The 26,949-nt window shown below is 43.2% G+C and overlaps 1 protein-coding gene across 14 annotated transcripts in view; it reads left to right on the forward strand.

Annotated features, from left to right (window-relative positions):
- FANCC (FA complementation group C) overlaps positions 1 to 26,949 on the forward strand; it is a 137,733-nt gene that overhangs the window by 79,737 nt on the left and 31,047 nt on the right. For 10 of the 14 annotated variants that reach the window (XM_038403913.2, XM_038403912.2, XM_038403915.2 and 7 more), the window contains 3 exons: positions 8,106 to 8,262; positions 25,575 to 25,718; positions 25,823 to 25,840. The exons of 1 other annotated variant lie outside the window; for it this stretch is intronic. In XM_038403913.2, coding sequence (XP_038259841.1) covers positions 8,106 to 8,262; positions 25,575 to 25,718; positions 25,823 to 25,840 — 319 coding nt within the window. The remainder of the gene's footprint in view (positions 1 to 8,105; positions 8,263 to 25,574; positions 25,719 to 25,822; positions 25,841 to 26,949) is intronic. 3 more of the 14 variants (XM_038403918.2, XM_038403917.1, XM_038403910.1) reach the window with 2 other exon arrangements.

The following is a 26,949-nucleotide window of genomic DNA, read 5'->3' on the forward strand; positions in this document are numbered from 1 at the left end:
CCTTCCCAGGGTGGGGGGACCTAAGAGCAGCCCCTGATCTGTAGCCCCTCCCTCCAGGCTCCCCATCCACTTTCAAAAGTGAGAGGGCCTTGGCCCCTGTTCGGCACTCCTGTGTGACTGATATTAGTCATGTCATTCAGTGAAGTCCTTGAAGGCACTGAGATACTTTGGTGATGAAGATGACAGAACCTGTATAGAATGGAATAGCATCTCTGAGACCTAGTGATTTAACTTTTGAGTTTGGGCTTTCACAGTGACCACATATGGCCTTGAATACTTCACCCACTTCATTAAACCACATAGTTGGGATGAAATCCCTGGGCCTTATTTCTAAAGATTTTAATATAACTTGTATTTGATCACCTTTTGCATAGACCACTGAGGAAGAGTATACTCATACCTAGAACACTTGAATCTTCACACCCCAAATGTTCCTCTGATCATCACAGTGTCTTGCAGGGGCAACTGCTGCTCATCACAACCCTGTCTTATAGCTCTTTCTCCTTTCAGCATCTCAAGAGACCAGATACCTTGGATCATTCCGCTGATAAAAATTTTTGAGTGGAGAGAGGGCTGTCTTTGTGACCCCAAATAAGAGTCCTTATAATTTATATATTAAAACAACATATATGCGATGTATGGTCATATGGTAGGTGAATCTTCTAAGAGTGTGGACTGGGCAGTAGCTTAAGCAGGAGGGTCATTCAGTGAAACAGAGATTCAGTCAACTAAAATATGAAGTTCTAGTCATAAGAATGATTACAATATCCTTCACCTAGGATTTCTGGAGTGAAAAGGGTGTTTCCTTCACAATGCACTGAAGTCTTTGCTGGTGTCCATCTCATAAATTTGAAACTTTTTGCTCACCTGTCCTCATACTGTGTGTCTGTATTAAACTGAGTCCATATTCTAAGGTTGAGATAGTTGGGCACGATCTGCCATAACAGTCAGTAGAAGAAAATGTGGCTGTTACTCTAGATACCATGTTTTCTGAACTAATCCTCAGGCTGATGATTTTTTTGTTTTTTTTAAAGCCAACAAAACAAAAAAAATCCCCCTCCCTCTGAAATTCCTGCTTCTGGCAGCTATATAGCTTTAAAAAGACATTTTTGGAAACTATGAATTCTTCATATATTTAAATGATCCTCTGGGAACCTTTTCTCCCCCATTCATCCACCTTTCTCTCATCTCCTCAAAGTCCCTAAGCTGGCCCAAAAATAATTTTAGCTAAGGAGGGCTGGATGCTAGTTCCTCTGGGGCCCATCAGCATTATGTCTGCGATGTTCAGATGAGATCGCTGAAGAAGACCAAAAGTCAGTCTTTCCCCCAGGGGCTCTAGTAACAGCAAAATAAAACATTGCATTGGTAGTTAATATTGGGGCAGCAATTTTTAATTTATCGTTGTACATGTGCTACTAGATAAATACTCCAACAGAAACTAATGAAGGCTTTTAGTTTTTGTGAAACTTTATCTGAAAATCCAAAAGGAATGGGTGGTCTTTGACTTGTTTGTTTCCTGTGGCTTCAGATCAGCACTTTCCACAAGTAGTAGTAAAAATTCTGGAAGCTTTCCTAGGACAACTGCCCTAGGATAGACTGTCCAAACTGAGTCAATATCACTTGAGTAAACAGGCAATAAATCATTAGAAATATTTTTGTCGCTCCTTAATGTAAGTCTGAACATTTTCTGTGGTGATAGAGGGTTTTCCTGTGGTCACAGAGGATTTTTCTGAATCGAATACTCTGACCTGTGTTTAACCTTTTCCAGTGCTTGTTTATCACAACAAGCTAAAGGAATACAGTTTGTATTGTTGTTGGCCACTTTATTCATTGAGTGCCTCTGAAAGTACTTGTGAGGGTATTTCTATGCATAGATGTGGTGAGCTCTTGGTCTTCTATTGAGGTTTTTGTAACCTTCAGAGGGACTTAGTTACATTTTTCTACTTCAGTCATCTTTCATTATTTACCTCCCTATTCGTCACGTCTGTCTGTCTCCCCTTTACAGCCTCTGGCCTCAAGTTATGAGCTGTACTTGGCTTCTTTTTGGATATCCAAGAAGACTGCTCCTTTAATTAGTTATTAGTAAATGCTAGAAAAGCAACTAGTAACTACCAGAGAGCCCAATGGTGTCTGTGAAGCATGCCCAAGTTCCTCTGGCACAAGGACAGAGAGGACAGTTTGCTCCCAGTATAAGAAATATTTTCCTGCCTATGAGTTAGTTTCTCTGTGTAGACTTTGCATTTATCCTTTTTCAAAAATACAAAAGAAGTGTCCATTTTTCACTTTCACTTCACTTGTCATTTTCTGATTTAAAATTAGAAAGAGAGCTTGAAATAATACATATCAAACCACAAAAACCAATATAAAATTAATGTTAATCTAATCTGACACTCTTCTTAATTCACCCTGCTGAGCCAAGATGTTATAGTACAGTGCATATAATATATACACATTAATTTAATAGTTAAACAGTATTTTGAAAATGTAAAGTACTGCACATGTGTTAAATATTATTTTTGCTGTTTTTCTCTATCTGGAGACATAAAATCTTCTGTGAAGCAGCTATGTAGGCAACAGGTGTGAACAGAAAATATACAAGTTTTCAACCACTATCAGAATCCTGCATTCCCCTCCTATTCATCAAGGTCTGCAAGTGCTTGAAACCTGTTCTTTAACTGTGGAACGAAGACTTTCTGTATTTCAAGGGACTTCAGCTTGTCAATATCATAACGTCTATGTCCCTTGTTTGGTGGACCCACACTTCTCAGTTTTAGCTTGATGGAGGCTGTCACAAGGTGGTGGTCGCTACCAACATTGGCACCCCTTCTCACTTTCACATCTGTCAGTGAGCGTCGCCATTTGCCATTGATCATAATATAGTCAATCTGGTTCTTATCTCTGTCATTTGGAGAACACCATGTCAGCTTGTGAATTTCCCGATGTTCAAATAAGGTTCTGCCAATGACAAGGTCATTCATATTACAGAAATCAACAAGCCTTTCTCCATTTTCATTCATCGTGCCACACCCATGTCTTCCCATTGCTCTGTCGTTAGTTGTGTTGTCCTTACTGACCTTGGCATTCAGGTCTCCCATGACAATAGTTAGGTTGTGGTGTGGTACTCTCTCACACTACAGTCGGAGTTAAAGGTAGAATTTGTCCTTTACTTCTTCATCACTGTCATTTGTCAGGGCAGAGCACTGAATCAGGGTGATATTATTATATTTCCCTTTCAGTCTGGCTCTCATAAGTCTGCTGCTGCTGGATTTCCATTCAAGCAGGGATTGCTCCACTCCCTTCTTCAAAAGGATCCCTTCTTCAAAAGGATGGCAACTCCCTCATGGTGTTGTCCATCATCCCATCCAGAAAACAGCAAAGTTTCTCCCGAGGCTGTTGTTAGTCTTCCTGGTCCCATCCATCTGCTCTCTTTGACACCCCTAGGTTGTGTAAGCTGTAGTGTCTCATCTCTGCTGTGACCTGAGCTAGCTTCCCTGTTTCATACATTGTCCATACATTCCAAAAACACTTTGTTTTTGTCTTGGCGTTGAGCACTTCGGTCTTCATGCTAGTGGCTTCCTTTTGGCTTTCATCACTGGCAGTCATATGGGTCATTGACTCCTGAAGGCCATCACACACAGTAATGGTTGATTTCTCTGTCGCTGTTTGCATAACATATTTTGTTTTTTATGGGACAGGGTTGTTAGCCCTGTGCCTAATCCCCAACCTGAAGGACCTGGGTGTATGTTTTGTCTGTCCCCTCCCTCACAGACCAGTCAAGCCTGATAGAACCTATCAGGAGCAAAAAGCCCCCACCAACACAGACTCTGGGGATCGTTGGAGCACAAAAGCTGTCCCACCATGATAAGGCATGGACACCAGAGGACGGATCCTAACCTTAGTTCTGTTTAATTCTGCAGAATTGGGTGTTACATTAAGATATGTAATTTTTGTTGTATTTTTAAAAATTTTAATCTGAAACTAACCTAATGCCAGTTTTATAATAGCTGTAAACCTATTCCAGTGTGTGTTGTGGTGGGATGTTTCCTCTTCTTGGGTGGTTGCTGTGCTCTGCTTTTTGCCTCATGCATAGTATACCCACGATATGGTGTTGTCCCATTGCAAACCTATGCTTTCTTGGTATCTTATTTTCTAATTATATAATAACGTATTTTAGCTGAATTATAGTAGAAAGCAAGTCTTTTCATGAGCTGACAGAGCCTGGATTTGTTGACTTGCAAGATATGCTGTGAGGTTCACTTAACTGAACTTCTATAAATCAGTTGATGGGCAATTACCATTAGACAGTATAAATTCTCAACTTTTCTATTAAGGCTGTAGTCACATTTTAAGAAGCAGCATGAATAGAGGACTAAAGAGCCAGTTGCGGCTTAGTTCTAATTCCTGCACTCCTACTTACTTGCTGTTTGGCTTTGGGAGAAATCACTTTAAAATCTTAGAGTATGTCTACAAAATTAGGTCGGAAAAGGTAGCCTGGGTGGGGTGGGAGAGGAGGGAAGGACAAGGCCACATTGTTTATTGTAGTCACATGAACAATCAAACTGTTTGAATGACAGCCTTCTGTTGCTTGGGCCATCCTCTGGAGTGGAGTGGCTGGCTGCCTGGAGCCTTCCCCCCCTGCGTTCTTGGGCGTCTGGGTGAGGCAGATATGGAACTTGGGGAGGAGCGCATGCGGTTATATAATGGATGCAGCGGGGGTCTGTGCTCTTGTTGGCTTTCCTGCAGCCCCAACAGACGCTTCATCATGTCTGTTTGCTCCCCCATTAGCCTCAGCATCGCGTCCTGCCTCCACTCTTCATGCTCACTTAATTCTTTCCTGGCCTCTGCCACTGCACGCCTCCATACAATAAGCTGTGCCCTATCAGTGCAGGGGGATTGCATGAGCTCGGCAAACATGTCCTCGCGAGTGCGTTTTTTTCGCTTTCTAATCTGCAATAACCTCAGGGACAGAGATAATAGGGGGAGCGTAGAAACATTTGCACCTGGGGGGAAATAAAAAGGGAGAGTAAAATTTAAGATGATACATTTCTGAGAACAAAAGGGAGACTCTCACAGTGAATCAAGCAATTCACAGCAGACAGCACATGTGCTTTAGGTACAACATCGTATTTTGCCTTTTATATTGAGCGCCTGCCGGTATGGTGACACATCACAAATGGCTGGGCAACAGAATTCGGTTTCCAGGCAGCCATGGTAAGCCTTTTATTACGCGGGATTGGCTTCTTACGCCTTCATAACATGTGGGAATGGTTTCAAACTGCAGCGCCATCCTTTCCCATAGCAAACAATGCCAGTTGGGTTTCACATTTAAAAGGAGGGACTGCGGTTTTCGGCTGGATGTGCAGCACACACCTCACCCTACCCCTCCACGTGGCTAATCTCTGGGATGATGCCTTCTCCCCTTCCCCCGCTGCGTGGCTATTCTCTGGGATGATTCCTTCGCTCCTCCCCCGCCACCCCGCCGCGTGGCTGTTCTCTAGGATGATCCCTTTTAGCCAAGCGCAAACAGCCCAGCATGAATGGAGTCCTTTTACTGTTCCCTTAAAAAAAATTCCCCTATTTCAACCAGGTGACGATGAATGATATCACTCTACTGAGGCTAACATAGAAAGATATAGACCGAATGTTGCTTGAAAGCGACCAAAACCCAGGACCATTCGCTGCCATGCTTTTGTGCTGCAATGATTCCAGAATACTTGCTACTGGCTTGGCGTGGTAAAGTGTCCTACTGTGGAGAATGAAATAAGGCAGCCCTCCCCAGAAACCCTCTGCAAAGGCTTTCAGGGTAGCTCCAGGAGAGCTTCAAGGAGATGTCCTGCTCCATCCCCAGACATGTGAAGAGACTTTTCCAGTAGCTGTATTGGCCGTGAATGCATCCCAATTCTTCAGGGCAAATCAAACATTAAACACTATATTGCTTTTAAACCCTGTACTATAGTTACAAATGTGCGCTCACCAAGGTGCCTTCTCCGGCTTCAGGATTGGGGATCCCGCCTTGAGAGGGTATTGGCTGCAGGGTGATGAAAAGTTCCTGGCTGCCGGGGAGAATGGATTCACCGCTTGCCTGTTGCGCATTCTCTTCCTCCTCCTCGTCCACAAAATCCTCTTCCCTGTTGTAAAAAAGAAAAGGAGTACTTGTGGCACCTTAGAGACTAACAAATTTATATGAGCATAAGCTTTCGTGAGCTACAGCTCACTTCATCGGATGCATTCAGTGGAAAATACAATGGGGAGATTTATATATACACACAGAGAACATGAAACAATGGGTTTTATCATACACACTGTAAGGAGAGTGATCACTTAAGATGAGCTATTACCAGCAGGAGGGAGGGGGGGAAGGAGGAAAACTTTTTGTGGTGATAATCAAGGTGGGCCATTTCCAGCAGTTAACAAGAACGTCAGAGGAACAGTGGGGGGTGGGGTGCGGGGAGAAATAACATGGGGAAATAGTTTACTTTATGTAATGACCCATCTACTCCCAGTCTCTATTCAAGCCTAAGTTAATTGTATCCAGTTTGCAAATTAATTCCAATTCAGCAGTCTCTCGTTGGAGTCTGTTTTTGAAGCTTTTTTGTTGAAGGATAGCCACCCTCAGGTCTGTAATTGAGTGACCGGAGAGATTGAAGTGTTCTCTGACTGGTTTTTGAATGTTATAATTCTTGACGTCTGATTTGTGTCCATTCATTCTTTTACGTAGAGACTGTCCAGTTTGACCAATGTACATGGCAGAGGGGCATTGCTGGCACATGATGGCATATATCACATTGGTAGATGCGCAGGTGAACGAGCCTCTGATAGTGTGGCGGATGTGATTAGGCCCTATGATGATGTCCCCTGAATAGATATGTGGACAGAGTTGGCAACGGGCTTTGTTGCAAGGATAGGTTCCTGGGTTAGTGGTTCTGTTCTGTGGTGTGTGGTTGCTGGTGAGTATTTGCTTCAGATTGGGGGGCTGTCTGTAAGCAAGGACTGGTCTGTCTCCCAAGATCTGAGAGAGTGATGGCTCGTCCTTCAGGATAGGTTGTAGATCCTTGATGATGCGTTGGAGAGGTTTTAGTTGGGGGCTGAAGGTGATGGCTAGTGGCGTTCTGTTATTTTCTTTGTTGGGCCTGTCCTGTAGTAGGTGACTTCTGGGTACTCTTCTGGCTCTGTCAATCTGTTTCTTCACTTCAGCAGGTGGGTATTGTAGTTGTGAGAATTAATGATAGAGATCTTGCAGGTGTTTGTCTCTATCTGAGGGGTTGGAGCAAATGCGGTTATATTGTAGAGCTTGGCTGTAGACAATGGATCGTGTGGTGTGATCTGGATGAAAGCTAGAGGCATGTAGGTAGGAATAGCGGTCAGTAGGTTTCCGATATAGGGTGGTGTTTATGTGACCATGAGACTCCCCCCCTTGCAGGTGTCCATGGGCAGTGGTCGGATAGATTGGAGTTCGGCCTGCGCAGATGCTTCTCCCCCTATAGCAATTAGATCCAATGTTTCCCTTTTGGTCCATGCTGGAGCTTTTTTGCGATTCTGGGGGGACTGCATGGTCACCTGTGCTGCTGAGTGCTGCTGAGTTCGACACACTGAACAAACAAGAAATGAAATTCAAAAAGTTCCTGGGGCTTTTCCTGTGTATCTGGCTAGTGCATCGGAGTTGAAAGTGCTGTCCAGAGGCCAGTCACAATGGAGCACTCGGGGATAGTGTCCCGGAGGCCAGTGCCATCAATTTGTGTCCGCTCTACCCCAAATTCGACCCAGCAAGGTCGATTTTATCGCTACTCCCCTCATCGGGGAGGAGTACAGAATTCGATTTCAAGAGTATTTTAGGTCGACGGAACAGGGTTGGTTGTGTGGACGCAGTCATTTTTAAATCGACCTAACACAGCTAAATTCGATTTAACCCCGTGGTGTAGACCAGGGCTAAGTATCTCAGTTTTCCCATCTGTAAAAGATGGGTAATAATTAGAAATGCACTTTCTCCTAAAATTGTATAAGTATGTATATGTGGATTGATAATTTTGCATTGATATGCAATTTTTAAAATATTTATTCACTTCATGGCTCAGTTTGTAGAAAACAATATTTTCCCATTAACTCAGGAAGAAGATTGTCCTCTCTGAATCAGCTGTCCTAAGCTTGTGGCTTCGTCATCTGCCTAGCCTTGAAAAAGCAACACTGCATCTTTTTGAAAGGTTGATTTCCACTCAAACAAGTTCACTGGGAGAGGTAGTGTGTATCATAAAAGATTCATTACTGGTATGTACCACAATTAATACATTACATCTTTTCTGCTGAGGGATCACCAAATACTTCTCTCATATACAGCATCATCAAAATCCAGCCACCTCTATGCGGGAGAGTAGCTTAATAACAGTAGTGAAAAGAGGAGAAATTTTTGTGCAGAACACCATGGCAAATCCCTACTCTAATAAAATATGTTAAAATTAAAAACTTCACAGAACACGATGCTTTGGCATCAAAAGCTTCATCCATTGATCATAAGAAGATAAACAGAAACGGGCCCTGATGGTCAGAGGTGCTGAGTACCCACTTCTCCCTTTGGAATTATAGAAAAATTTCCCTTCTGGGGACAGATTCACACCTGTCTGGATTTGTATCTAGGGCTCCATGTAGTTAAAGTATTTAAAAGGCAATGTTTAAATTGCTAAACTATGTCCTTATGGATTAATGCATTGTGGGAATATTCGTTTACTTGTTTTTTCATGAAAAATCATGAGCAAAAAGTTATTAATTTAAAACATTTGTTATCCTATAATCAGTTTAGATGGTTTTAGAAATATTCTATTATATAGTGCACCAATTCTATCCAATGTATTTAGAAATTTATAGTGATTTGGCACCTGGTTAATTGACATGATTAAAGGTTTCCATTAACAAAGAAATAGTAATAGAATCCCTTTCTGAAAGCAATGCATTTCAGGATGTGTAGGTATGTCATACGCACATATCTTGTATTATGAAAGTGAACCTTAGGCACGGATACTCTGAAATGTGGCATATATGATACTATAATCACACACCTGGAGGTGTGCTCTCATGTGTCTCTTAACATTTTAAAATTCTTCTCTCTTCTTCGAATATTTTTACATGTCCATTGCACTGTAGGTGTGTGTGCGCCCCCACACACAGTTGTTGATCTTTTTCCCTCAGTGGTACTCCTTGGGGCAGCTTGAGCATACTCTACCCTTGCCCGCCACTGCTTGCAGGTACAAAAGGGGCAGTGACCACCCTCAGTTGCTTCTTACTCCCAGTGATTGTTGTTGGAGTGCTTTCAGACTTGCTATAACAAGTTCTTCCCTTGCTCCTTGTATATAGCCAATTTTTTCTTAGAAGTTAGTAGTTAGGTAAAATCTAGTATAGATAGTGTTAATATTAAGCTTCAGTTTTTACAGGTTTTTTTTTTAACCAAATTCAAATTTTGGTACCGGTTCTGGTATCAGAACCATGCCTTGCTTTCTGGGGTTTAAGTCCTGCCTGTCATTGACCCACACCCCAGCTGTCTAAAATGCTTGGGGGAGTCCCACATTACTGACGTGTCACATCTGTAAGAGATTCACGCCTGGCTCTAATAAGGATAGAGCAGCCAGGTTCAAGTGTCTCCTAATGGCCCACCATTGGAGCCATTGCTTTTGAAATGGACTCTGAGTACTGCATTTTGATATGGAGTGCTCCACTGGAGATGTCTACAGCACCTCACTCTCCATCTCTGGTGCCAAAAAAACAGAGACTGGCCCTCGAGAGACTTATTACCCTATTTGGCAAGATCGTCTGTACTGAAGTCAGCTAGAGGCAAGGACTCTGGGAAAGACTCTGAAGAGTGCTCCCTAGAGGATTCCTCATCTAAGATCGTCAACCCTAGAACCTGTGTCATGTCTCTCGAGTCACCCCTGATGTACCCATAGAAAGACATCAGGGTCAGGAATCAAGGCAAGCACCAATGACACCAGAGGCTTATGCAGCCATGAGAGAACTGCTTAACCTCTTGGTGTCTCTGGTTGTGCAGGAAGGTTTCCAACCAGTACCAATGCCTGTGGTTCCTATTCTGTCTCTTCAGGAGCGTACAGTACCATTACCTTCTATGCTTTTGGTACATCAGAAGCTGGTGCAATCAAGAGACAAGCCAATTATGGTATCCTTGTACTGCCATCCCTGAGCTCTGGCTACCTATCTCTGGTTCCAATGGGGCTCTGCTCCCCTGTTATCAGAGGACTGAGAGTTGTCTTCCTCAGACTCAGAGGTGCAGTCTTTTGTGTCCCAATGTAGGCAGGGCACATATCCTCTGCCAGAGACTTGGGAGCCATGTGTCTTGCAGCAGTCTCAGCAGTGTCATTCTCTTAAGGAGCAATGGCCTGGACAAGGATGGGTCCTTTTCTGAACACCATGGGGTGTCCCTCCTCCTGCTAGAGCTTCCTCTTACTTGCCTTAGTCGGTTTCCTCGAGGGCGCACAAGAGTATTGGGCTCACAGGCAACATTCTTCGAGGACTGGGACCGGGCCTGGTACTGAGTAGCTAGAAGTTGCTTGGGCAGTTCTCCCACTGCAAGACACAGAGCAGGCGCTACCTCTTCTTCCCCACCAGATGAGGCTATGGAGGTGGTAAGCAACTCAGCAGCACCAGAGGATTACATGGTTCACCAAAGTCTACTGAGAATGGTGGTCTCTGTTATGGACATTCAGGCTGAAGAGGTCTATGAGAAATCTCACAAGTTGATGGACATTCTGGCTTTGGCAGCACCTTTCAGAGTGGCTCTAGTGACTAATAAGCCATTCTGGAGCTGGGTAATGCACTCTGGCAGTCCCTCTCTGCCCATTTTGCTGTGGGAAGAAGGGAAATTCTGCATCCCCTCTAATGGGTTTGAACATCCGTATTCTCATCCTCTCCTGGGCTCCTTAGTAGTGGCGGCGGCTAATGAGCGGAAGATGCATGGCACCAGGTGTTGACACCTAAAGGAAAAAAGTCAAAGGCTGGACTCGTTTGCCTGTAAACTTTATTCAACGAGAAGTCTGAAACTCAGAATTGAAAACCAACAGGTGCTCTGAAGTCACTATGATACTCTCTGGGAGAACATGATGAAATTTAAGGACAGGTTACTGGATGACTGCAAGCAGGAATTCAGTATGATGGTAGAGGAGGGCAAGCTGGTGACCAGAACAGCTCTACAGGACAGCTTGGATGTGGCAGGTTCAGCAACTCGCACCATGGCATCTAGTATAACTATAAGAAAGTATTGATGGCTGCAGTCTTCCAGTCTTCTTGCATAGGTTCAGCAGACCATCCAAGATCTCCCATTCCAAAGTCCTTCCCTATTTTCAGACAAGACAAATGATAGACTTCATAGCCTAAAAGAGCGCAGGGCAATGCTAAAATTGCCTGGAATCTATACTCTGGCAATGAAAAGAAAGAAGTATTGCCCTCAGCAATCCTATAGACATTAGGGCTTTGTTCTGTGATCCTCAGAGAGTCTCCCTGAAAACATGGGGATCCCTGAACCCACCAAAAAAGAAAGGCAGAGGTTAAAAGGAGGTGACCACCATCACCCTGTTCTGCATCAGCAGGTTCATCTCATCCAGCCACTTCGTCCAAACAGGCATTTGATGGGTTGATAAGGATAGTTTACCAGTTCCCACAATTCCGTCTGTTTCTACCCTTTTGTTTTCCAGTTGCTTATTTCGCTTCCTAAGTGCTTGATCTCACATAACATCAAATAAGTGGTTCTTAAGCATGGTGGATCTGGGATGTTGTTTCTTAGTTTTATTTCTGTCTTCCTTCCATGTCTCATCAGGAACCAAGTCTCTAAGGTGCCACAAGTACTCCTTTTCTCATGAAACTGTCCTTCAGCAGGAAGTCAAATCCCTCCTTGAAGCAGAAGCCACAGAGGAAGTTCTTTTGTGCTTCAGGGGAAGAGCTTCTATTCCCTCTACTTTCTTATTCCCAAAGTGAAAGATTGTCTCAGGCCTATTTTATATATAGGAGAATTAAACAGATTCCTGAAGAAGATAAAATTCCATTTGATCACCTTAGCTTCCATGATTCCGTCCCTGAAACAAGAGGACTGATATGGTGCCCTCGACTTAACAAATGCTTACTTCCATGTGGCAATAGCCACAACCACTGGAAATTTCTCAGCTTCGTGGCGAATGGAACCCATTACCAATTCACAGTGGTTCCATTCAGCCTGTCAGCTGCTCCTCGTGTTTTCGCAAAGTGCATGGCCATGGTGGTAGGGTATCTTTGAAAATCAGGGGTCCATCTGTTTCCAGATCTGGAAAACTGGCTGGTGAGAGGCAAGTGCAAAGCTCAAGTACTGTTCTGTCCATCAGCCTGTCTGCATTCAACACATCGGGCTTCTAGTTCATTGAGACAAATCTATCCTGAAACCCTACAAATAATAGAATTTATTGGAGCAGTCTTAGACTCTATGAAGGCCAAGGCTTTTCTGCTAAAATCAAGCTTTGAAACACTGCGGGGGTTAGTTCTGGAGCTAAAAGCAAATCCTCTCACCACAGTTCACAGATGCCTCAGATTCCTGGGGCACACAGCAATATGTACCTATGTAGTGCAGCACACCTCACTACACCTCAGGAAGTTGCAAGGCTGGATGCCTTCAGCGTATGTCCTGAGTAGCTCAAGTACTGGTGTTAGTTTTGTTCTCTCTGGACCGGTGAATACACTCTCTGAAAGTTTCAGTGAAGATCTGAGACAGAGTATAGGCCCCCATGTATGAGGAAGGGAGCAGAGAGGCTTTGGTGGATGGGCTAGCCCCATCTATCCAGTCCTGTCAATCATGCATGATTGGGAGGAGGGCTTTAAATGGGAAGAAACTGCAGTAAGCATTGGGAAAGGAGCAAGATTACCCTAAGCACCAGACTGCAGAAGCAATGCCTGACGTTGCAAAGGGAACTCCTAGGCGAGAGACTTTCATCCCGACCCTGAGGAAAGTACAGCCGAACCTCTGTGGTAAGACACACAGGCTGAGCCTGCCCTAGAAATCCAGACAAAGCGATTTCCTCAAACCTATTATCTTGGGACTGGATTGTTGGCAGCATTGTAGATAGCCTTCCCCATCCCTTCTTTCTGGAACCTCGGGGAGTCTCCCTGAAAGCGTGGGGAGTTTGTGACTTCCATTTTGATCCCCCAGCCAGAGAGACTTAAGGAGCCCTACAAAGGGTAGAACCCCCCCCTTGGGAATAGTAGGAAAGTGGGGCTGGTGTTGCTATCACCAGAGTTGATAACTGGGTGTGGTCAGGTTTCCCCACCCCCTGAGGGAGAGAGGAACCACCAAAGACTCTGTTACAGGGTTTTCTTCGTTCCCCTACAACCAGTGCTCACTTTAATCACAGATGCATCATACCTGGTTGTGGGGTGCACATGGGTCCCTGTAGACTCAATGAAGAACTGAAGAGACTCTCATAAATGTCAGAGAGTTGTGAGCTGCCCATCTAGTCTGTTCAGCCTTCCTTCTGCATATCAAGGGGAAAAAATCTGCTAGTAATAACAGACAGTACAGTAACTATATTTTATGGAAACATGTAGGGAGGGATGCATTTGACACAGCTGTGCTAGAAGGTGATTCACCTGTGGGACTTTTGCATAGCCAATTTGGTTCACTTACCTTCCAGGAGTGCAGAATTCGTTGGCAGATCAGCTGAGCAGATTCTTCCCTGATCACCATCAGTGTTCACTGTCTCCAGACATGGCCAGATTCATGTACCAGCTGTGAGGGACTCCCCAGGTGGACCTATTTGCAGCAATGGCCAACGGAAAATGCCATCAGTTATAGCACCATAAGTAACGTAAGTATACTCATACTTATAGCACCAGCATGGCCTCAGCAACACTGGTACTCAACCCTGCCAGCCTTGTCAGTCAGACCTCCATTATCTTTCCCGTTGGATCTATGCATGATTACCCAGGGCCATCGGCATCTGCTTCACCCCAACCTACACGCGCTCCATTTGACAGAGTGGATGCTTCATGGTTAACACCATTGGAAAGGGCTTGTTCTAAGAACATACAGAAAGTACTTCTGAATAGTATAAAGCTTCAAGACCGGGGTACTTATCTGGCTAATAGAAATGTTTTTCCATCTGGTTTCCTCCAAATAAGCTCTTATCAGTCATGTATTGGATGGTCTTTTACACGTAAAACATCAAGGTCTATCAGTTAGCTCTATCAGAGTATCTCTGGCAGCTATCTCAGCTTTCCACCCCTTGGTAGACAATAGATCTCTTTTTTTTCCAACCCTATCACCATCAGATTTCTAAAGGGTTTGGACAGATTATACTTTTAGGTGAAAGATCCTATTCCTCATGGGATGTGATTTTGGTGTTGGCAAAATTAATGGGGCCACTTTTGAACCTCTTACAACTTGCTCCCTTTCTCTACCTCTCTATAAATGTGGACTTTTTAATTGTGATTACCTTTATGAGGAAAGTGGGTGAGTTGAGAATTCTGGTACCAGAGCCTCCCTATACAGTTTTCCATAAGGATAATGTTTACCTCCACCCTCACCCAAAGTTCCTAACAAAGGTGGTCTCTAATTTTAACATTAACCAGGCAATTTGTTTGCTGACTTTCTTTCTGAAACTTCACACTCATAGAGATGAGTAGAAACTTCATTCATTAGATGTTAGAAGAGCTTTAGCTTTCTAGCTGGACCCCATGAAGTCCTATAGTTCCTCAACGCCGTTGTTTGTCGCGGTTGTGGATAGAATGAAAGGACACCCAGTTTCCATTGAGAGGTTTTCACCCTGGATTTCTTTGTGCATTTGTTTGTGTTGCCAATTGGCTAATGTGATGCCACCAGCTAGAGTATTGGCCCATTTCACTAGAGCATATGCCGAATCAGTAGCTTTCCAAGCGCAACTACCTATTCTGGACAACTTGGTCATCAGTGCATGTGTTAACTTCTCATTATGCTGTAGTCAAGCAGTCCAGAAGCCATGTCACTGTTGAACGTGGTGTTCTCTAATCTGTTCCTGTAGACTCTGAGCCCACATCCAGTAGAATGGACATGTGCAATCAAAGAAGAAGAAACTGCCCACCTGTCTCTAACAGCTGTTCTTTGAGACGTGTTGCACATGTCATTCCATGACCCACTCTTTCCCCTCTCTATCAAAATCTGTCCCAGTAAGAGGAAGTGAGGTGGATTGGGGTGGCTCTGCCCTCTTATGCCTGCACATAGTGGCATGCAATGGCAGAGGGCACTCAAGCTGCCCTGATGGGTACTGCTGAGGGGAAAAAGATCTTTGACAACTGTGCATGGGACACCCCCACACACCTACAGGGGAATGGACATGTGCAACCCATCTCGAAGAACAATTACAGAAAGGTAGGTAACTGTTTCTTATTCATTGCCTCTGCAGATCCCCATTGTAGGTGTTGTGTACCATGCTGACAAGCTACATAACTGCTAGCATTGACTCTGCTTATGCATCAATCAGGGATCTGAACATTTCAGAACTCAAAATTATAGAAGGTTCTGTGCCTGTATACATTCTCAGCTCTCTCTTTTCCACCTGTAAAGTGGTCAGAGGAGTATCTCTCCCCCATAATCTATATAATACAACTGTCTTATCCATCTATCCATCCCTCTATATTTCTAAAGCCATCATTCACCATAATATATAGGTGCTAGCTTACAGAAAACATTGGTTCAGTATAGAAAAAGTAAAATCTCTGTTTTAATCTTGGGTATATTATTTATTTATTTAATATTTACATTACATTCACACCCTGAGCCCCCCAGTAGGATTGGGACCGTATTGTGATGGGCACATTCCTATTGTACATACTTGAAAATTCATCCCCTGCCCCCAAAAATTTGCACTCTGAGAAGACAAATGACACACAGAGATGAAGAAGATTAGGACATTCTGTGTAAAGGAGTAGTGTGGATGAAGGCACAAAGATGAGAATTTGATAAATAGGCAGATAAGCCTTGCTTTGTTGGTAGGAGGCAATGCATTAAAAGACCAGAGTATGCAAGAGGGATATGAGGGTACAGTTGAGAGGGTGATGACAGGAAGCTTGATCTTCTTGCAGTGAAGCATGATAACAGGAGCTGGTAGGGAGGGTGGATGATGTGGTCCGAGCAAAGGTCAGTCAGTCTAATAATTCCCTTATTACATGCTATTTTAAAGGGTATTTAGATTACAGTAGTAGAAACGTTGGATCTACCAATGTGATGAATATATCCCATCTAAAATATATTTAGAACATTTATTTAGAGGTACGTGCGTATGTGTTTTTGTTTGTTTGATTATGACATTTCCAGGATGTGACCTCTATGTGCCTTTACGGTTTACGGCAATTACAATACAAAATGATGAGCCAAAAATTACTGATTGATTTAGTCTCTTTTTCCTATTGGCAATAAAAACAATATAGAACAAAAAAGCAACCAGAAGAAAATTGGTTATGTGGCTAAATTAGGTAAGGTGAATAAGCTGCTTCAGAACTGCATCATCTGAGTCATTTATCACAATGAATTATCTCAGCATAGTGTCATAACTGTAGGTAAATATCTTAGGGCCAGTCTACACTACAGCGCTACATCTGCACAGCTGTAGCACATCTGGTGAAGACGCACTATGCTGACGGAAGAGCCCTCTCCCATCGGCATAATTACTCCACCTCAGCGAGAAGCGGAAGCTATGTCTGCAGGAGAGCATCTCCTGCTGACCTAGCGCCAGTGTGGACAGTGTGAAACTTGTGTTGCTCATGGCGGGGGCCTTTTTCACACCCCTGAGCGAGTACTCCTTTTCTTTAAGCAGTAGTGTAAACCTGCCCTTAGAGATCTGCAGGGCCCAGATAGAAGACTGCTATGCTTTAGTATGAAAGAAACTTGATATCCAATACTGTTATATTTGGATTCCAACTGTAATTAGAGTGTGATGGTCTAGTAACTTGTATTTTATATGGTGTGCGGTTAATTATGTTTATATCTCTTGGAAGAAACTGGAATTAGTATTGGAAATTCTGTAGTTCCTAGGAAGCAATAAAAACAAAAGAGCAGCGTTATACACATTGCATATAGTGAAATAATCTACATGAATATTCTTTGGCATCTCAGGAATTGGGAGGTCATTTTTGAGGGTTCAAGTGTACATACATGCATAATATATGTGTGTATGTATATATGTAATATCTATGTGGTGTGTTAAACTTTCAGGGTTTTTGTACAGTCCTCACTACATGCACATATAGGACCAATAGTAATGTCTGTGCAGATTTTAGTTAGTACTTTTGGAAGCAGACGTAGTTGTGCTCCTTTGAAAGGTAGGGCACAAGAAGATCTTAACCTTTGGCTTTAGGTTCTGACCCTTAAAACTTACGTTGTTCTTGACATTGTAAGCCATTCTGTAAGTATGCCGTTCTTCTGGCATCATCAGCTTTCCAAAGTCTGGCCCAGAATCAAAACTATGTTATGCTTTCCAGCTGAAATTCAGGTTGTGGACCCTCAAATGCTATTGTTTTTGATTCAGCACTGCAGAGTGAAAAGTTCCACTTATTAGGTGGGGATGGTGACACACTGTTGTGCTGCCATACTAAGATTTGGGGTTGTACCCTGGTTCCTATGCCCCTACATTGCCCTCCTGCTTTGACTGATCCACCCAGTTATATTCTGGCTGGATCCAGAGTCATCTTTCACAGCTAGACCTTCCAGTGAAAGAGGCAGAGAACAGGGAGAAAGATGGGGGAGATGTAAGAGAGAAATTGGGAGAGGCAAGACAATTTTTGTTTTAAATTGAATTTCCTTGCAGAGTATCCTAGCTAAGTAAAGTTCAACAGATGCAATTGATTTCCTTAACAGTGTATTTTATAAAAGAATCCATCCTCAAAAGGATATATCCTTGAGTTGAAACACTGGGAATAGTTTTCAGAGTAGCAGCCGTGTTAGTCTGTATCCGCAAAAAGAAAAGAAGTACTTGTGGCCCCTTAGAGACTAACAAATTTATTTGAGCATAAGCTTTCATGAGCTACAGCTCACTTCATCGGATGCATGCAGTGGAAAATACAGTGGGGAGATTTATATACACAGAGAAAATGAAACAATGGGTGTTACCATACACACTATAACGAGAGTGATCAGGTAAGGTGAGCTATTACCAGCGGGGGGGAGGGGGGAAACCTTTTGTAGTTGTAATCAAGGTGGGCCATTTCCAGCAGTTGACAAGAACGTCTGAGGAACAGTGTGTGTGTGTGTGTGGGGGGGGGGGAATAAACATGGGGAAATGGTTTTACTTTGTGTAATGACCCATCCACTCCCAGTCTTTATTCAAGCCTAAGTTAATTGTATCCAGTTTGCAAATTAATTCCAATTCAGCAGTCTCTCATTGGAGTCTCTTCTTTAAGTTTTTTTTGTTGAAGAATTGTCACTTTTAGGTCTGTAATCAAGTGACCAAAGAGATTGAAGAGTTCTCCGACTGGTTTTTGAATGTTACAATTCTTGACGTCTGATTTGTGTCCATTTTCATATTAACCAAACCATATACTTACCTGCCTTCTATCCCAAGCCACATAATGACTCCCGAGAAGCAACGTTGCACATGCTAGATGTCAGATGGGCTGTAGCCTTTTACTTGGGCACAACTAAACCATTTCGTAAGTCACCATATTTGTCTCTACAGCAGAGTGCTCCAAGGGCTCTACAATATTGACTCAGAGACTCTACCTGTATTCAAACTTGCTACCACCTGCAACACAAAGAACCCCCCGTAGGCATCAGATCTCACTCAACGCAAGCCATGGCAACATCGACTGCATCCTTGAACAATGTCCCCTTAATAGATATTTGTAGAGCTGTAATCAGGACATCGGAGCACACTTTGCACAGCATTATGCTACCACCCAAGACCTTGTCTCAGACAGCTGCAGCGGCACAGGAGCTAGCAAACAGAGCTGTAAACAGGGGAGTTTGAGTGGGAGTTCTGTTGGAGGAGAAGGTATTTGTACTTGGTTTTGTATTTGTGTGTGTGTGTGTGTGTGTGTGTGTGTGTGTGTAGAGGCTTGTAGGGACTTTGTGCTGGGAGAGGAGCTGTGCCCTGATTAGGGGGTGGGGCTTCTAACTAGAGGTCCTATAAAGGTAGCCAGCCAGCCAGCCAGTCAGGCAGCGGCACAGACAGCTGCAGCGGCACAGGAGCTAGCAAACAGAGCTGTAAACAGGGGAGTTTGAGTGGGAGTTTGAACGGGGAGTTTGGATTGTGGTGCTTGTTTGGGGTTTGCTTTTGCTGGGGGGGGGTGGTCTTTTTGGTGTGACTTGTGTTTCCCAGATTAACAGGACTTAGGTGGGAAGGCAATGACAGATACGGAGGCAGCTGTGGGAGTGACTCCTGTAGTGGAAGACACATTAAGGATGACTGGATGTGGAAACTGTGGTATGTACATGATCCTGGAGGGGGGACCCAGTAAGAGTTTTTTCTGCATGAAATGCCGTCTGATAGAGCTGATGGAGGAAAAGATCCGAGGTTTGGAGATGCAGGTGGAAAGTCTCATTGAGTTTAGGAAGGGGTTTGAGCAGATGATGGAGCAAAGATATGAGGGGAATGATATGATATCTGAAGGGAAAAGCTCAGACTCACAGATGGAAGCAGGGCTGGGGAATTGTGAGGGGAGACTGGGTGAGGAAATTGATCAGTGGAAGCATATGGCTAAGAAAACCAGGCAGAGGAAAAGACGGGCTAGTGAAGGAGAAATAGAGCTTAGGAACAGGTTTGCAGAGTTGGAAAATGAAGAAGGGGCTCAGCAGGTACTTGTTGAAGGTGGAAGGGTAAGGAAGAAGAGAAGAGAGGCTAGTCCTATAGGAAAAGGGAAAGAGTCAAGGGAGACTACACCAAATATGAGCCCCAGGAGAATACAGGATGGGTTGAAGAGGATTATAAGGGAAAATAGTAATGGAAAGAACTTGCAGCCAGAGGGAACAGGGGAGAGACTGGAGAATAGCACTGTCACCAGGAAAAGGCAGGTCTATGTGATAGGGGACTCTTTATTGAGAAGAATAGACAGGCCTGTAACTAGAGCTGTTCCAGAGAATAGAAGGGTGTGCTGTCTTCTGGGTGCTAAGATACGGGATGTAGACCTGAGGTTGAAAAGGATCCTAAAGGGAGCGGGAAAGAATCCCCTAATTATCCTTCATGTGGGAACAAATGATACGGCTAGATTCTTGCTGGAAAGTATAAAGGGAGACTATGCTAGGCTGGGGAAGACGCTTAAGGAAATTGAGGCTCAGGTGATCTTTAGTGGGATCCTTTCTGTTCCTAGAGAAGGGCAACAAAGGTCTGACAAGATTATGACTGTCAACAGATGGCTTAGGCAGTGGTGCTATCAGGAGGGCTTTGGGATGTATGGCCACTGGGAGGCATTCACGGACAGAGGACAGTTCTCTCAGGATGGACTTCATCTGAGTAGGGAAGGAAATAGACTTCTAGGATCAAGGCTGTCACAACTGATAAAGAGAGCTTTAAACTAGGAATTAGGGGAAGATGGTTGGGAGATGTCCAGGTAATCTCCACGCCAGATTTTAACATTGAGAGGGAAGAAGACGAAGTAAGAAAGGATACAGTCGTGGGTAGGAGAATGTATATAAGGAGCAAGGGCGGTGTGGATACTAGTCTAATAGGTTATACTGGCTATAGAATGACTGTGCCTAATAGGGTACAAAATGTGAGCGAGGCCAAACAGCAAAAATTAAGATGTTTGTACACCAATGCGAGAAGCCTAGGTAACAAAATGGAGGAACTAGAGCTACTCGTGCAGGAAGTGAAAGCAGATATTCTAGGGATAATAGAAACATGGTGGAATAGTAGTCATGACTGGACTACAGGTATTGAAGGGTATGTGCTGTTTAGGAAAGACAAACAAAGGTAAAGGTGGTGGAGTAGCATTGTATATCAATGATGAGGTAGAATGTAAAGAAATAAAAAGCGATGCAATGGATAAGACAGAGTCTGTCTGGGCAAAAATTACACTGGGGTAGATGACTAGTAAAGCCTCTCCTACGATAGTGCTTGGGGTGTGCTATAGACCTCCGGGATCTAATTTGGATATGGATAGAGCCCTTTTTAATGTAAATACTAATGGAAACTGTGTGATCATGGGAGACTTTAACTTCCCAGATATAGACTGGAGGACCAGTGCTAGTAATAATAATAGGGCTCAGATTTTCCTAGATGCGATAGCTGATGGATTCCTTCATCAAGTAGTTGCTGAACCAACTAGAAGGGATGCAATTTTAGTTTTAATTTTGGTGAGTAGTGAGGATCTCATAGAAGAAATGGTTGTAGGGGACAATCTTGGCTCAAGTGATCATGAGCTAATTCAGTTCAAACTAAACGGAAGGATTAACAAAAATAAATATGCAACTAGAGTTTTTGATTTCAAAAGGGCTGACTTTCAAAAATTAAGGAAATTAGTTAGGGAAGTGGATTGGACTGAAGAACTTATGGATCTAAAGGTAGAGGAGGCCTGAGATTACTTTAAATCAAAGCTGCAAAAGCTATCAGAAGCCTGTATCCCAAGAAAGGGGGAAAAATTCATAGGAAGGAGTTGTAGACCAAGCTGGATGAGCAAGCATCTCAGAGAGGTGATTAAGAAGCAGCAGAAAGCATACAGGGAGTGGAAGATGGGAGGGATCAGCAAGGAAAGCTATCTAATTGAGGTCAGAACATGTAGGGATAAAGTGAGACGGGCTAAAAGTCGAGTAGAGTTGGACCTTGCAAAGGGAATTAAAACCAATAGTAAAAGGTTCTATAGCCATATAAATAAGAAGAAAACTAAGAAAGAAGAAGTGGGGCCGCTAAACACTGAGGATGGAGTGGAGGTTAAAGATAATCTAGGCATGGCCCAATATCTAAACAAATACTTTGCCTCAGTCTTTAATAAGGCTAAAGAGGATCTTAGGGATAATGGTAGCATGACAAATGGGAATGAGGATATGGAGGTAGAGATTACCATATCTGAGGTAGAAGCGAAACTGAAACAGCTTAATGGGACTAAATCGGGGGGCCCAGATAATCTTCATCCAAGAATATTAAAGGAATTGGCACCTGAAATTGCAAGCCCATTAGAAAGGATTTTTAATGAATCTGTAAACTCAGGAGTAGTACTGAATGATTGGAGAATTGCTAATATAGTTCCTATTTTTAAGAAAGGAAAAAAAAGTGATCCGGGTAACTACAGGCCAGTTAGTTTGACATCTGTAGTATGCAAGGTCCTGGAAAAAATTTTGAAGGAGAAATTAGTTAAGGACATTGAAGTCAATGGTAAATGGGACAAAATACAACATGGTTTTACAAAAGGTAGATCGTGCCAAACCAACCTAATCTCCTTTTTTGAAAAAGTAACAGATTTTTTTAGATAAAGGAAATGCAGTGGATCTAATTTACCTAGATTTCAGTATGGCATTTGATACCGTACCACATGGGGAATTATTAGTTAAATTGGAGAAGATGGGGATCAATATGAACATCAAAAGGTGGATAAGGAATTGGTTAAAGGGGAGACTGCAACGGGTCCTACTGAAAGGCAAACTGTCAGGTTGGAGGGAGGTTACCAGTGGAGTTCCTCAGGGATCGGTTTTGGGACCAATCTTATTTAATCTTTTTATTACTGACCTTGGCACAAAAATTGGGAGTGTGCTAATAAAGTTTGTAGATGTTACAAAGCTGGGAGGTATTGCCAATTCAGAGAAGGATCGGGATCTTATACAGGAGGATCTGGATGACCTTGTAAACTGGAGTAGTAGTAATAGGATGAAATTTAATAGTGAGAAGTGTAAGGTTATGCATTTAGGGATTAATAACAAGAATTTTAGTTATAAGTTGGGGACGCATCAATTAGAAGTAACGGAAGAGGAGAAGGACCTTGGAGTATTGGTTGATCATAGGATGACTATGAGCTGCCAATGTGATATGGCTGTGAAAAAAGCTAATGCGGTTTTGGGATGCATCAGGAGAGGCATTTCCAGTAGGGATAAGGAGGTTTTAGTACCATTATACAAGGCACTGGTGAGACCTCACCTGGAATACTGTGTGCAGTTCTGGTCTCCCATGTTTAAAAAGGATGAATTCAAACTGGAGCAGGTACAGAGAAGGGCTACTAGGATGATCCGAGGAATGGAAAACTTGTCTTATGAAAGGAGACTTAAGGAGCTTGGCTTGTTTAGCCTAACTAAAAGAAGGTTGAGGGGAGATATGATTGCTCTCTATAAATATATCAGAGGGATAAATACAGGAGAGGGAGAGGAATTATTTAAGCTCAGCACCAATGTGGACACAAGAACAAATGGGTATAAACTGGCCACCAGGAAGTTTAGATTTGAAATCAGACGAAGGTTTCTAACCATCAGAGGAGTGAAGTTTTGGAATAGCCTTCCAAGGGAAGCAGTGGGGGCAAAAGATCTATCTGGTTTTAAGATTCTACTCGATAAGTTTATGGAGGAGATGGTATGATGGGATAATGGGATTTTGGTAAGTAATTAATCTTTAAATATTGAGGGTAAATAGGACTAATCCCCTGAGATGGGATATTAGATGGATGGGATCTGAGTTACCCAGGAAAGAATTTTCTGTAATATCTGTCTGGTGAATCTTGCCCATATGCTCAGGGTTTAGCTGATTGCCATATTTGGGTCGGGAAGGAATTTTCCTCCAGGGCAGATTGGAGAGGCCCTGGAGGTTTTTCGCCTTCCTCTGTAGCATGGGGCATGGTTGACTTGAGGGAGGCTTCTCTACTCCTTGAAGTCTTTAAACCATGATTTAAGGACTTCAATAGCTCAGACATAGGTGAGGTTTTTTGTAGGAGTGGGTGGGTGAGATTCTGTGGCCTGCGCTGTGCAGGAGGTTGGGCTAGATGATCAGAATGGTTCCTTCTGACATTAGTATCTATGAATCTATGTCTCAGACTCTATCGTTGGCCTTACAGTGCTCTCATCACATACTTATACATAACTCCGAACCCCTACCACCCCTGGAGGGGTACTTCTCTACAAGCATCTAGAGTGGACTACCCACAGGGACACCATTCGAAGAAGAAGTTACTCACCTTGTGCAGTAACAATGGTTCTTCGAGATGTGTCCCCCCCGTGGGTGCTCCACTACCCACCCTCCTCCCCTCTACGTCGGAGTTCACACAGCCGAGCTCTGCAGTAGAGAAGGAACGGAGGGGACAGTCGGGGGAGTGCACGCTACAGGAGGTGCCAACAGCTGCGTGAGAATACTCCTGTGCGTGCCCTTTCCCTGACCAAGTACTGCTGTGAGAAATCTCCAGCGCAGGGACGCACCGATACCTAGAGTGGAGCACCCACAGGGACACACATCTCGAAGAACCATCATTACTGCACAAGGTGAGTAACTTCTTCTTTTTCTTCGAGTTCTGGTCCCTGTGTGTATTCCACTGTGGGTACACATGCTCTCCATGTGCCCGGAGCCGGAGGATTTTGAAAGCAGTGTTGGCTGCTCTGCACATGTGTCCTGGCTCACCTTGCGTCTCTGACCAAGGAAATAAAGGACAGGGTGTACTGACTTCCTCTCTAGTTCCTTCTCACTGCTGCTTGGTCTGGATTGGAACCCCCCAATGTCCAAAGCTTAAACTTACACGCCTTTTGCAAGACTCCATCTTAGTTGCCTACAAGCATGGCTTCAAACTGTGTACTTGCCAAATTGGCAGTCCATGAGCTCTCCTTTCTGGGTGTCTGCGTAAATGCTGAAAAAATCTGTTCCCTCTATTACCACTCCTGCTGCGAGTTTTGCATGAGATTCAGTAGGATAGAGCACAAGTTATTCTCATTGTTCCCAAATGGCTCAGACGGTTTTGGTTCCCTAACCTCCTACACATGTCCCAGTCTCCTGGCTCAAGGGAACAGCAATATCAGGCATCTCAAACTATGGCTGCTTCAACTTGGAGTCTGTTTTTTCGATGGGCATCATCCTTACAACAATTGTGTAAAGCTGAACAGAACATCCTTTCTAATAGTAGTAAGGATTCCAGTAGGAAATATTACCTAGCTAAGTGGAAACATTTCTCTGACTGGGCACATCAAAGACCTATTTCTCCAGAAGACACAGATACTCCTTTCATTCTGGACATTATTCTTATCTTGAAGACAGCAGGTTTGTCCAATGGTTTCTAACAGGCCCACTTGACAGCAATCAGTGCATATCATTTGTCTTCACAGGGCTACTCGATGTTTGCCCACCCTCTGACTAGCAGATTCTAGAAAGGCCTGATCAGAACCTATCTACCTACTCCTCAATGGGACTTGAACCTTGTTCTCTCAGTACTCACTAAGACTCCTTTTGAACCATTAGCTTCTTGGCCTATATGAATACTGTTTATCAGTCAACCACAGTGGAATATACACAAGGACCACAACTCAAGAAAAAGAGAAAGCTACTTATCTTACAGTAAGAAGAGGTTCTTTGAGATGTATGGTCCCTATCTGTATTCCACTATCTTCTCTCCTTTCCCTCTTATTTGGGTCTTCTCCGATTCTTGATGGAGAAGGAACTGGAGAGACGATCAGTTTGTCCCGCCCTTTATCTCCTCAGTTGGAGGGACGAGGTGAGCCAGGGTGCATGTGTGGACCAATGGACATTGCTTTCCAAATTCTCCAGCTCCAGGCAGATGGAGCACATATGTGTCCACAGTGGAATACAGATGGGGACCACACTTCTCAAAGAACCTCCAGTCAGGTAAGATAAATAACTTTCTTTGCAAGTAGCCAATATTGGCTCATTGTTTCCTTATACTCCCTCATCTGTCTGTATGCATCTACTGTCTCATGTCTTATCCTTAGATTGGAAAGCTCCTGGAGGTAAGGACCATCTTTTTGTTCTCTGTTTGTACAATGCCTAGCACAATGAGGTCTTGATCCATTACTATGATTCCTAGAGACTATGATGATGCAAATAATAAATAACAATAAGCCATGGGCTCTGGTAATGATTGTGCTATTTCACTGCACCTTGCCACTGAGTTGGATGGAAAAGTTCTGTTCCTTTCACAAAGCACATGTAGTTGGGCTTTGCTCCAAGAATAGGATTTGGTCCTCCAGTATCCAGTGGCAATGTAAGCACTGTTGAAGCCACAAGCAAGTAAATGGCTTATTTGCTTATACAGTCACTTTTCTACCACTGTACTACTATAGGCAAAGCACTAGCAACAGCTATAGCTGAGGCCCTGTGAGCTCTGTATCAAATTTGACCTAAATTCTGCAGCAAGGGACCCAAGGCCTATAGAACTCAAGTACAGAAAGCTGGAAATTATGTCAATTTCAAATTAAAATATGGATGTTTGTATTGAATTAAATATGAAAACTAATGATACAACAGTACACTATTCCTTGGGTTACTTAATTAAAAAAATGATAAAAGATTGTATTTAACTCTAATTATATCTATGGGATAGAACGTGAAAGTATCAGAAAGTGAAAATTTCATAAGCAAATGTACAAATGATGTTATTTTAAAAGATATACATGCTTTAGCTGAAAAAAATAAAACAAAACAAAGATGGTTACCCTAAAAAACTAAAAGGTATCAATATATTTTGTAAAGTACCTTAAAATAACAATATTTTCCTGTAAAAATCACATCCACCTAACTCATCCACCTAGTTTTCTTCCAAGTACTGGATGTTTGGAGACTTCAGCCTTGCAACAAGCCAGATGCTGTTTTTCACACATGCCTAAAGAGCCGGCTGTGAATACTCTTGAACACTAGGTGGCATACGTTCAATATGACAACAAAACTACTGCTGTCTGACAGAAAAAATGAGTGTTAAAACATGAAAATGAGGTGCCCCCTAATATTTCCAGTATGGTAAAGACAGCTGTGAGAAACAAGGAGCTGGCCTTTTTAGAGCTTTCCTTGACAGTTTATACTAATGGTTATAATTATTATCTTTTAAGGTTTATGTGTCTGG

This window comes from Dermochelys coriacea, chromosome 5 (assembly GCF_009764565.3).
Source record: "Dermochelys coriacea isolate rDerCor1 chromosome 5, rDerCor1.pri.v4, whole genome shotgun sequence".
Lineage (NCBI taxonomy): Eukaryota > Metazoa > Chordata > Testudines > Dermochelyidae > Dermochelys > Dermochelys coriacea.